Below are 13,550 nucleotides of genomic sequence, written 5' to 3'. Positions count from 1 at the left end.
ACACACACACACACACACACACACACACACACACAATCCCATGTAAACTGCTAGCGAGATCTGAGGAGGTGTAATAGGCAGGTAAACAAATTGGAAGCAGCGTGTGTGTGTGAGGGATTAAGAGGAGATTTGAAGCAAAGCGGTAGATCACAAGGGAACATGGCCAGGGGGAAGATCCTAGCCCAACGCAGCTGATCCACTGTACACGGCTAGCCCCAAACTGACAACACGTGTAATACCCTACAACTACATGCAGAGTAGGACAGGAGAGACAGAGAGAGAGGGCCGGGCAGAGCTCCACAACAGTATCACCATTCCAAGGCTCAAGTCTAAACTATGCAGCTGTGCACTCTATTTGAGGAAACTCCCAAACCCCGCTCTGCACCGTCACTGTAACACAGAATCACAGATTGGAGGCTTGGAGGCTTGGATCACATGACTCACACAGTCAGTCAGTGTCTTGGCACAGTCACACCTGCAGCACTCATGTCTGTTATATTGCTTAATTCAACATGACATTTATTCACTCTATTGTAAGCTTGTGAAACTGTTGCTAACATTTGAAACATCTGATGCGCTGTGCAGTCAACAGATGTGTAATTCATAGGGCTGCATGCACACATTATTTTGACATTGTAAAATAGTCACTATCTATGAATCCTGATCCCTGTCTATGTGTTTAATCGCCACAACAGTCGTGTTCCTTTTTCCAGAGCAAATCCCGCAATAGATTCCCTCTAAAACCCCCGAAAATATTAAAAATATGACGATATATAATATGACGTACCCTGGGACACTGTCCCCCAGACTACGAGGCAAGGCCACATTGCACTTTCCCTGACTGTTGTGTGGCTCTCCACTGCCTCTGCTACCCCTGCAGTCATGGTTACTGCCTGAACTGTGTCAGAGTCTAGCACATTTTCACTTTGGGTAAGCAGCTAAAGAGACAGATATTCTGGTACGGACCCAAACAGACCTACAAAAGGACTGGTCATATTGGACTAACTTTTCTTCCAGTGGTCAATAGCTGGAATGAATACTGTTACTAATGTTCTTTTGTTTCTGCTCGACTGAACCGCCAACTGTTTGCCAGCAGGTTCATCAGGTTACAACTCTACAAATGTGAACATCGGTAAATGTTTCTGACTTTTTCAACCATGCACAGAACAGTTTTCGCTCATTTCTTTTGGATATGAACACATGTGCCCCTGCTGCTTAGCAAGCAAAGTGGAAAATAAGAAAAGGCACAATAGTTGTAGCCTACGTTACCACCTTAGAAACATTACCAATTTCATGTGCTTCACCAGTTTCAGTGCAATTATTAAGCTATTTTTAAGTCAAAGACAAAATAAAACGGTGACTTAAATGAGGCCCTTCACAGCTAGGAGTAATAGTGAAAAGCAGGTTCAATTCACCTGACATGTGACCTTGAATAACGTGCTGGGTGACTGACGGAATTAGCATCATTATGGCAGAATGCTTTCCATGCTAGGTGTGGCTAGAGTTGCAACAGACTAAGAACTAGTCTATCGTTTACTATAAAAGGGGCAGTCACACAATGCTTTTCAGCCTGGGGTTCTTCTTTATAAGAGAAGACACTAGATAGCATTAAGCCATATACCGATTTTGCATAGTATACATGGCCTTTCAGAGAATCGGATAAAATGGTCGGAGCATGGCTGACTCCGCTACGCTAGGTGGCGATGTAGACCTATTAATAAGTGGTTATAGAGCCACTTCCAGTTGACCACTAGGTGACAGCAACAACAACAAAGTAGTACATTTCACCATTATTACACCATCATTTCTTGATTTGATGGAATTTATTTAAGCTACTGTTTATTACGTCGTCTCCTTCCACTTCTGAGTGAAATCCCGGGGAGGGAATCCTCGAGCAAGCGCAGAACGCAAACTCTGATATGCGACGCGATCTCAGTATAAATGCAGGTAGAATGCAGACTATGAACGAGTTACCTAGGTGTTCTTACCCGACTTCGCTTGTCCGTTAAATGTGCCGATTTGTGTGCGAAGTAGATCGGATAAAGGTGTTTACATGCATTTTACAAGTCCCGTTAAAGTCCTATTCGTTTATGTACCTGATTATGATTCTGCATGTAAAACATACTGAGTGTGTGTCTGTGTCCCCACAATTAACGGATACAAAATTTAACTTGAAGCGCTACATGAGAAGTTTTCCAAGCACTAAAAATTACAAAATTATGAAAGATATTTTATGGATGTCAAAGTTCTGCTCCATATCAGCGGTGACAGGCAGCCTGGCAGTGTGGCGCAGGAGATGTTTTTTTATACCCTTGAACACTGTCCTATCTCATTTCTGGAAATATTTGAATCCTGTCTGTTGTAATGTGATTGGTGGACTCAAATAAAGAATTCAAATATGTGTGTGTGTGTGTGTGTGTGTGTGTGTGTGTGTGTGTGTGTGTGTGTGTGTGTGTGTGTGTGTGTGTGTGTGTGTGTGTGTGTGTGTGTGTGTGTGTGTGTGTGTGTGTGTGTGTGTGTGTGTGTGTGTGTGTGTGTGTGTGTGTGTGTGTGTGTGTGTGTGTGTGTGTGTGTGTGTGTGTGTGTGTGTGTGTGTGTGTGTGTGTGTGTGTGTGTGTGTGTGTGTGTGTGTGTGTGTGTGTGTGTGTGTGTGTGTGTGTGTGTGTGTGTGTGTGTGTAGTAGGAAGCAGTGGTTGGAGAGTCATGCCGTCGTCATAGCAACAAAGAGGAAGCTGCTCTGTGTAGGAATGGGGAGAGGCGGTTTACTGTAGACTGAGCCACGTGCCTTTCTTTTATCTGTGCACCGTTACAGGAAGTTGTGTGTTTGTTTGGGCTTTTTGTGCATTACACACTCTAATGATCTACCGCTACTGAAAAACAGGAAATCCAGCACCACACAGCCAGTCACCAGCAGACTGCTTGGGGGCTCATTTATTAAATAAAGCCTGCTGTAGCTCTGAGGACAACCATTCATCTCTGTGTCGGGAAGCGTTTGAGTTCCTCACTCAATCCCAGTGTTGTTCTAGATACTGGGTTAGTTAGGGCCTCTTTTCAAACATTAAGATACCTGCCAGTTAGAGTCACCAACCTGTGATATGATCGATATGATAAGAGCTTGATTGGTTATCAACACTACATCAATGTCTAAAAGGGAAATACTGTATATGATCTGACATTAGTCTTGTGAGACTTGCAGTTAAGTTGATAGTGTAACTCTGGTTTGATGGAGTCATACAGTGGCATTTACAGAAAAAAAAACTGTTAATGTGGGGCAGCTAAAAATGAGCATCTTTAATCTGAAAATGTCTATCTTCTAATGATACAAGCGTCATGATGAAATGTGAAAAAAAGACATGCATACATCTTCTCACCCGAGTTGCTATCAATGCTTTGGGTTATGTGAATAGGAAGTAAAATGTTGCCAGGGAGATCCCCTCTGCCACACACCCAAACACACACAGACACAGACACACACACAGACACAGACACACACACTTCTAAAGCTTGTATTGTAGTACAATCTGGTGAATCTGTACATCCAATAGCACAGAGAAAGATCTGAAGTTATAGGGAGTGTCTTTCATAGGATTTCAGGCAGATTTATTGATGTTTATCTTGATTTATCGCACCTTTCACACAAGAAAATGCAGCTCATCTGCTATGGAGACACAGTACTACTGGAAATATTAGTGTGCATGTGTGAGATGTAACCCTAACCCCCTAACCCTAGGTAAGACGTTTTTGGGAAAGATTGACACAAATCACGTTAAAAAGGGTTAATAATGAAAACAGAGGGAAGTCAATTAACAAGGTCATCTGACGCCATAATACTAAACACATGAAGACTGTCTATTGCATTGCATGGAATCTGTCCACTTATCTTAAATCGACTTGCATGCATTCATAAAATAAAAATCAGCTATGAGAGAAGTTGGCTATACAGGAAAAAGACAGAGCTCCTTTCCTTTCCTAGCACTAGTTTACAAATGTTTACACTTGAGCATGGCGGAGCAGACAGAAGTTAATAGATTGATGTTTGTATCCAAATCAAGCAGAGAGCCACTGGGCCATCTAGACTAAACTCTCCACGGTCACTACTGGCACAGCATGCCTTTAAGCTGTTTACATATCACACAAGCAAATGCAATTCCCTCACTCTGACTGTGTGCACACAGACTATGTACCAGCAGCTTTCACATCGTTAATGAGGAGTTAGCGTGGTGAATGAAAAACTGAACCTCCACTTCATTTCACCTGCTACTTTCTGCTTTTCCCCATTGACACGATGCAGTGTGCGACAACCTCATTCATTCACACAGTAGCAGAGTTAGCCCACACACATATGGGAGCTAACAACATCAGTCAATAAGGGGGCCTCCTTTACGTCACATCTATCTGCTGTAATTTACTCTCCATACTCTTCATGTCCTATGCCGTGCCTTTCATCCATATACCAGGCCACATCAAAGGGCTTACAGTGGGGGCTGGCATGTCTGCCCCCTCAGCCCTGGGCCTTCTATCTCTGCGTCTGTGATTAACAAAGAGAAAGCCTTGTGTATTTTATTCTGATTGGATATCAGGTTGTGGTTTATTTGCCGATTACATGCAGAGCGGGTGACTGAGAGACCTTTGTTATGAAGCATGCATGCACACTATATAAGTGATCACTGTATGAATATAGAGCGATTTAAAACGTATATTAACATAAATATTTCGTGGTGTTTGCCGTCATGATTATCAGAAGAAGAAGTAAAGAAGGTGGAGCTAAACCTGAGGGGCCAGACTCAACCAGGTGTAGCCCCGCCCATTTGGCTCTGCAGTGAGCACCACTTGGATTATCATTGGACAGTGCTGTTCTTTCAATGATCATTTGAATGGCACTATTAGCTCCAGGAATTCTATTCAGATAATGATCTCAGTCCTGTTTTAGGTTAGATTTTATGTAAAATACTCAAGACTGTAAATACATGTTTATTTACATCACCAATTAGAAAGAAAATCTTATACAATTTCCAAATAGACAATGGTTTAAAAATAGACCTCATGTAATAAAGTGTTACCACTGTGGAACCTAACAACAGTCTTACTTAAATGGCCCAAGTTGACTTTATAACATATTTTGCCTCTCTCTGTTTAAGCAGCTGAACTGGTTTCACTGTCTAACACAAACACATGTGTGGCAACAGCTATTATACAACAAGATCTCACTCAGAAACTATTCAGCTGATGGCTTCAACATAAGAGACACACCTGTGTTCTATAGCAGCCCTTAGGCTCTGACAATACAACCAGGCCAGTGTCAGAGTTCAATTAACAGACAAACCTAGAGGACCTTTGTCGGAAACATTCAATTAGCAGTAGCTGAGTCATAGCAATAGAATGGTGTAGATCCACAATTGACAAGCGTAGGAAGGAACCAATGTGTTTTGACATATGAAGAGAGAGAGGAAAAGGCGTGGACACATTCCTGTGTGAGTGAATAAATTACCTGCACTGTTTTTTTTATTCTATGTGAAGGACCCGGGTATTCAGGAGAGTACAGGTCCGTCAGAAAGAGGGAGTTGATCAGCGTAGACTTCCCCAGGCCAGATTCCCCTGAAAAGAGACAAAGACATAGCCAGTGAGTGAAGGGGGGTGGGAGGGAGTCAACTAGCACAGATGCATTTCAGGCTCTCCTCCTTTTTCTAATCCTCCCTTTTCAAACCAGTGTATAAAGATGCAACATGACACAAGCTCCAGATGTTGGTGGACTCCATGTCTAATGCAGTGGGTTCAGCGATGGGACATTCTTTATGCTGTTTCAGACCTAGAACCTTTTTCAGTACAGGAAATGGCTCCCATTAACCCTTCTTCTTTTATTTAAACAGGCCGCCCGACATTAACAGGGCAGGGGTGGAAGCTCTGTCCTCCTAAATTATTTTCCTGTCTGCATTTCAGGAATCTTATCAAGAGAATCATGGGAAGGGAGGAGAGGGGAAGGGGAAGATTCTCAACCACATCTTTGACTGTTTCTCTCTTAACAAAAAGAGGAGCCAAAAACACAAATCATTGGAGTGCAAGATTCCATTCCATTGTACTGGAAGAAATCCAAGGCACAAGAGAAAGCAACAGCTGACACATTCTTCACTCACTTAAACATTCTTAATAGAGCAGTTTCATCTTCACATGCAGGACCACTCGTGTAAAATGCAGACGTTGACACTTTGAGATACAGCTCATTTGGGATTAAAAGATGTTTAACATTGCTGGGTGACGGATCATTATTAGTTGTCATTTTGATACGGCGCTCATTTTCAAATTAAAAATTGTAGAAAAACTGTTTTCATGGTGTAGTGTCCACAAAAAACATTTATAATTATCACAGTGCCATTGCTGAATCTCCTCTTTTCAGCCTCTGTCTGAAATGCTCAGTTTTAGAGGTTGTCTCTATAAGCTCCGCCTTCTAAAAAAAAAAGCCCAGTCTGCTCTGATTGGCCCAGAATCTAACTGCAGCTTTGAATATAACTGCCAGTTAGACAAAGAGCTGAGGGCCGATGTTATTAGCTAGACACAAGACTCTTCACTCTTTCCGAGGAGTTTACACACAGCGGATTTCATTTATATACAGTCTATGGTATTAACACAGAAATTAATCTGTCGGCCAATCAACCTAATTGGGACCACTTGGTATGCTAACAAAAGGGGGACAAAATAGGTGCGGCTCGGCTCTCTTTATTTTGATACCCTTCCCAACTTTTGACAGTGGAAACGCAAATAAATGCGTGTCGAGCCGTACCAAACTGAACCGCTCAGTGGAAACGAGGCTATGGACTCCGAGAGGTTGTGAAGGGGAAACATTTAAGTTCAATGTGTGCTTGTTCACATTGGGTTGAGTGGAAAGGAACAAGGAGCTGCTGAACAAAAGCTTTAGTGTAAGAAGTAGCAGCAGTCATACGCTGGGGCTGGCACAAACAAGGGCCCCTGACCTTTACAAGTGGCCTGGACCAACATGGGCCGCTACTGCCAACCACTGCACCGCCCCAACGTTCCATGAACAGGGCGGAGGACAGGAGGGAAGAAGCAAAAACATCACACAAAGGGATCCTTCACTCAACACACTCTCACTCCTAAATATTTTCCTAAGGGGGTGGAGGAGCCACATTTATCTCCAGCCGAAAAAAAGGTTTCAGCTATTGTATCTGGTCTGTGATCAAACATGGAAGTTTGCTGTGAACATGTATTTGAATCTGGTAAGGAACGGAGAACTCTTCTGCACTGTGGGGCTGATGGGTATCTAGAGGGAGGCCTGTGGTTTTGGACAAACCGTGGGCCAAAATACATGTGATAAAAATGTCAGCTTGAATTTGTGGAAGCTTAAGAGTTGATAGGAAGAGGGGGACAATTGGAGACGCAGTCAGAATCCAGGTCCCAGTCTAGGGCCCAGTTTTGAGGGGAGATGATGAGGAGGGCTCGGGTTACAACAAGAGAACCAAAGAACCATCAAAGTCAAGAGCTATGGTGCTGGTGGGTTGGGTGGAGATGTTGATCATGGCTGGTCAGAGCTGTGGCTTGCTTACTTGGATAGAAGAGGGGTCGTGAATCTGCCACAAAAGTCAACCATTTTACATAAATATGATCAGATGATAATTGGCTTCGACTAGACAGAAACATATTCAACACACCAGCTGCTTTTAAGTCACACTAACCAAATATATAAAGTTGCACTTATTCCCACATAATACCCAACATATAAATATTTAGCCATCTGACCAAGTGAACCGCAAATAGAAGCCAGTAGTCTTACTGCAGCATACATAGTCAATACTTATCAGCTGTGTTCTTGAATTCTTGAAAAAGAATTGTCTAAATTGGAAACACACAGAATTAAGTGATGAATGAATTGGTGCGATTTATGAGAAGAAAAAACATGATTTATATGAACACACTGATAAAATTTCAGAGCTAATCGAGTATGATGTTCAATCATATTTTTTCTCATGATACAATTGTAGTTTTACTGTTGTTTAATTGCGATGACTTAAACATGTATGTACTGAAGCAGACACACTCTGCAGCATCCTTGGGTTTGAGCCCAGCTAGGGACCTGGTTACATGTCGTCACCATCTTTTTAACATTGAACATTTCTACTTCTCTACTGCATGCAGTCACTTTAAAAAAATAACTTGCAGATAGATAAAATGCATTATTAAGTACATGGCCATAAACTATCATTTTTAGTAGAGCTGTCCCAGAATCAGAGCTGTAGAAGTCAAATCTTTCCCCTTAGTTTTGGAGCGAAACTTTTTTTTTTTTTTTAATATATATTTTTTGGAATTTTTATGCTTTATTGATAGTATAGAGACAGAGTTGAAATGGGGCAGAGAGGGGAGTGACATGCAGAGAACGACCGCGGGCTGGAATCGAACCCGGGTCTGCTGCTGGCCGAGGCCCATGGGGGGGACGCCTTACCAACTGAGCTAAAGGCGCCCCCTGGAGCGAAGCTTTGAATATATGGGGGGAAGGGAGGGACAGGGAGTAGGGTTGCCGGACGGGTCCCGGGATTTCGGGATTCCCGGGAAATGAGTCAGTCCGGGAGTACCGGAAATTGGCCACGGGACCCGTCCTCCCGTTTTTTATTCTTTTAATTCATTAATAGTGGCCTTTACTAATAAAATATACTCTCGCCATCATGGCCTTTTCATAAGGGAGGCTTTTGACGTGTCTGGTAATACATTTTCAATGACATGCGAGTGGAGAGCGACAAGCGGCCGCACTAAACTGTTGTTACGTCTGTAACGCAGCTATTGACATGCGAGTGGAGAGAGAGAGAGAGAGAGAGAGAGAGAGAGAGTCCGCAGTTCTACAGACGGAGCGACAAGCGGCCGCACAGCTAAACTGTCACGTCTGTGCTCCTTACACACACACACACACACACACACACACACACACACACACACACACACGCGCACACACGCGCACACACGCGCACACGCGCGCGCACACACACACGCACACGCGCTGGCAGCCTGGCACAGCTGAACAGTGTTTTACTTTTCTCTCCTCAATGTGATATTCACCATTCTTCTGTATTCAAGTCAAGATTGTATGATGAACATAAAGCAGCCTGTTTCTTTTGCTGCTTTCTCTTGTAGTGACATGAATCTAATGAGATGAAACAGCTGGAGCATCGCTGTTTGCCCCGTTCCGTCCACCAAACACTAAAGTGAAACCTAGACCTAATCCACGAAGTAGACATTTAAACCAAACCAAACTGAATAACTAATCCACTTATTAACTAAACAAATGTTAACAATATGAGTAGATATTTAACAGCAGCGACACAGGGTTGTAAACAAAAATTGTTTCCATGGTTACCGCATGGCGTTTCCTCGCGGAGCCTCCTATCTCCACCGGTCCATGTCGAGTGCACAGACAGAACGTCTCCTCCCGTCTGAAAACGCCTTTAGATGACTTAACTTAATGCCCTTAGTTCATTCTAGAGCTAGCATCCAGTCTGCCCTGGGCTTATGAGGCTATAACGTGCCCAATAAACCACTCGGCCGAGTACGTGGGTACAAAATAAAGTATTAAAAAGGCACTTCCGGTTTAATGGGAATTCCCGGGATCTCCCGGGAGGAGGCTCTTTTTTCCAGGGAATTGAAAAGGGTCAATTCCGGGAATTTTCGGCAACCCTAACAGGGAGTGCACCGGCAGAGCAGCCACCCCCAGAAAGAACTTCTAGAACAACCCTAAGTACCCAATCTCCTCTTCTACCTTTGCTTAGGAGTTTTATTTCCTGGCATTTTACCTGATGATATTCAAGATATGGTCTCATCACATCCCCACACAATGAAAGAAAGACATGGTGTGCTTCCAAATTAGAATTCTGTAATACAATCCTAACGAGCTGTGGAGCACCTCTCCAGCTTTTTCAAACAGCACACAGTAAGCCAAGTGGCAATCACAGTGTTGGCAGCAGCAGAGGAAGCAGTGTGCCAGAGAGGGCTGCTCTGGTTCACAACAAGTCTGGCTCACCTCACTACTAGCATCAAGCACCAGAGCCAAGAGTCTTCTAATGGCGGGAAAAAGAAGGTGGGGACACATTGCGCAGCTCTGCCCTATTCTTTCCAGCTGCTTTTAAAATAAAAAATGTTTTAACCCTCTTTCCATTACAGTTGGGTTTCTAGGTAGGTAATAGGAAGGTCAAATTCCTCAGAAAAACGTTGTAGCTTGACACAATGTTATCCTACGTAATCTGTGTAGGACAAAAAAAAACTGTCTGATGATACACCCTTTAACATTAGTTTTAAATCAGAGTATAAATCTACTCATTTGGGTTTAAGGGTTTGTGTCAGTAGTGATTCTTGAGAACTCTTGTTGTCAAAATAACTTTGTCAAAATCAGCAAATATGTCCTCACAATCTGCTACCTGTCCGTATCCTGTTTGCACTGTAAGAAAATAAAAAGTGTTAATGCGTAAGCGCTGTAAACAGGCATGCCGCTAGCTATGGTGGGCCCCTTTGTCGACATTTTGTTTACAGAGCCTAGGCTGTGTATTAACACTGGATTTATGTTCAGCACATACACATTACGTATGCTGGTGGATCATGAGGAGACATTCACTAATTGACAAAATTATTTTGTCAATAACAATCGTTCTCCAGAATTTCTGACTCCACCTTTAAGTGTCAGCCTTGCGTTTTAGACGTCAAGATGTCATTACAGCAAAGTTAAGACTTCTTTTAAATTAAGGACTCAAACGTGTGTTAGTAAAAAAACAGCAATTGAATGAAATTTGAGTTCATTAATCAAACTTTTTGTTATGTCCAGTGTACTTGACTGCTTCACGGATGGTCTCAATGGATGAATGCTCCTGGCTATTCCAGACTTCATTGGAAGCGTATTGAAGCAGCTTGTATTAAGAAGCCCTGTACTGTCAATACAGCTGGGCATCCACCACTGCAGCACCAGAGGAAGAACCACTCTCCCTGAACCAGCCCGCCGAAGCCCAGGCAGCCAACACACTTCCTTTAAAGGAAATCTGCAGCAGCTGTGTAAACCATGGGGGTTGATTCAAAAGGCACTTCCTATACAAGAGGCTGCTGGAGGGGAAGCAGGAAAAGTTGGGCTTGGGAGAGAGGGAGAGGGAGCCCGCCTTTAGGGTTCATTCATTTGACAGAGATTCCACACACTGGGCTGATAATGTGCAGGTGATATAGTAAAGTGGTCTGTTCATTTGTGAAAAGGGAATTTCTGCATGTTCAACACTATCATCTTCTCTCATCTACTCTGTGTTTATGAATGGGATTTTCCCTTTTCAAAGACGAGGTAGGAGACAGCAAACATTTAACGAGACTACGGCATGACTAAAGTGTTACACAGACAGTATATCTGTTGGCAAAGTCATCAATTTACTTGTGCCCGTGTCAGATTTGGTCTCAGCTTCTCCTAAAAGGCCCCTCTTGTTTAAGCGAAGGCATTCTTTCCTAAAGGGGAATACAGCAGAGCTCATTCAGCGCTCTGTCAAACACAATGAGCTGCGGCCTGCACTGGCAAACATCAAGGTCACTTCCTGCCAATGTGCAAATCACTGCCAAATATTGACTTTGACCCCCACAAATGACTCTGGCCCACTTTCACTGCTCCGCTAGCAGAAGCCAAACCCCCCTATCCACACTAATGCATACATAAACCAATAGGTTGCTGGTTGTCACTGTAAAATGAGGGCAACCTCAGTGTCTCACGAGTTGAAATAAAGGTCATTGAATTGAATTGAATGTTTCAAATAAACAATATACTGGGTTATAATAACAGGGGTTAGCGGCTCTGACATCTGACATGCTATATTTTGAAATCGGTGAAGATCAATGGTGAAATGGTCACGTTTGTTGCTGTTACTTTCTTACTTAAGGCTGGTTTCTTAAATCTTCATCTCTACATAACTTAATGGAAATGCTCTTAATGACAACAAATGTATTGGAATTTATTAGAAATGTTGTCAGTAGTGTATATTATAAAACCAAAATGTTCATTCTACTCCAACATATTTCTATAAATAGTTAAACGAGAGACACTGAACATTTGGAGTGGTCTCTTCATTTTTCACGGAGCTGTACAATCTGGTTTGTGACCGTTCTGGGTCACTTCCCTTGGAAACTGAATTGGCTGCTTGGACCCACTTATAAATAAATGCAAGGCCTTTTAGCCTTCCTAGCATGATACAATGCAGACCTAATTCCCTAACCAGCTTAAGGATTGGTGGGTACTACTGGGTGTGTACTAGTTACGCATACATTTTGATATTAATTCCTGACCTGTTCATACTTTCCAGAAGGGTGTGGCCAGCCTGGTTTCCACTCTTATTTATATGGAAATGCAGTAATGTCTGACAAGGTAACAGTAAAATTGAGTGAGAGCTAGTAACCACAGCTGCCTCTCAGTCATGGCACATACATTCCATAACCCTGTAAATGAAGGCAGAGCACACACACACTGACACTTCACATACATGACAAGCACTTGACTTTTTCAAATGACCCTGCTGTACTAATGACATGCTACACACTAAATGGCAACATAACAGTCTCTTTCCTGAGGGTGCATACAGCAGGGGTGGGGGGGGGGGACTCCAGAGTGTGACTACATGAACACAGCCTGAAGGGAGGAGGGGGTTGATGTGGTTGCTCTTTAGCCTAGCCCTGGAGGCAGGTAAGGCAGGGGACAGGATATGACATCACACAGGCATTCAAAGCAGCTTCCTGCTGAGGTACCTCTGGACAGAGTGGCGTCCAGAAGAGAAGGGAAAGGTCTTATATAGGCGTTCCTCTCTTCAATCAGCTGCTCTGACTGTGTGAATGGAATGGCAGGAAACTTCCTCCCTCCACACAATCCAAGCACCACACACACACACACACACACACACACACACACACACACACACACACACACACACACACACACACACACACACACACACACACACACACACACACACACACACACACACACACACACACACACACACACACACACACACACACACACACACACACACACACACACACACACACACACACACACACACACACACACACACACACACACACACACCTGCTGCTGCTGCTGCTGAAATTTTTCATTTTTAGTTTTAAATATGGTTTCCCAGAGTCTTGTTTCAAGTGCAACTTTATCACCCTCAACTGAAAGCATCTCTAATGCGTGAGGGCAGCCAGCTGCTAGCGCTTTCAGCCATGAAACGTTACACAGCCCCGATGTGTGAACATGTACCGTAGGAGCTACAAGCTCTAACCCTGACACACACTGACTGTGTGTAGAATAGATGTATCAACATCTTTTCAGAGCGTCACACTTGAGTGAGTGAACACATTGGATGAGCGTGACCCTCTTAGTGTTTGTCATCCTCAGATCAATGGCTGATTGTGTGGTGCATGCTGCTAAGAGAGAAGTACTCACCCACGACCATCAGCGTGAACTCGAAGCCCCTCTTCACTGATTTTCTGTACACTTGGTTGGGAAGATTGGCGAATCCCACGTAGCCCTCCAGGTTCTT

General features: G+C 43.4%; 1 protein-coding gene across 2 annotated transcripts in view; it reads right to left on the bottom strand.

Annotated features, from left to right (window-relative positions):
* The window catches only part of LOC307264628 (septin-7), a 33,581-nt gene extending 20,031 nt beyond the window's left edge, over positions 1 to 13,550 (bottom strand). For both annotated transcript variants that reach the window (XM_080046070.1, XM_080046071.1), the window contains exons 1-2: positions 13,454 to 13,550; positions 5,489 to 5,595 (exon numbers count right to left, since the gene is read on the bottom strand). In XM_080046070.1, coding sequence (XP_079902196.1) covers positions 5,489 to 5,595; positions 13,454 to 13,463 — 117 coding nt within the window. In that variant the 5' untranslated portion in view covers positions 13,464 to 13,550. The remainder of the gene's footprint in view (positions 1 to 5,488; positions 5,596 to 13,453) is intronic.

Source organism: Ammodytes marinus, assembly GCF_949987685.1.
Source record: "Ammodytes marinus genome assembly, chromosome: 17".
Taxonomy (NCBI): domain Eukaryota; kingdom Metazoa; phylum Chordata; class Actinopteri; order Uranoscopiformes; family Ammodytidae; genus Ammodytes; species Ammodytes marinus.
The sequence above is the reverse complement of the archived record's forward strand: the minus strand, read 5'-3'. Positions and strand labels throughout refer to the sequence as shown.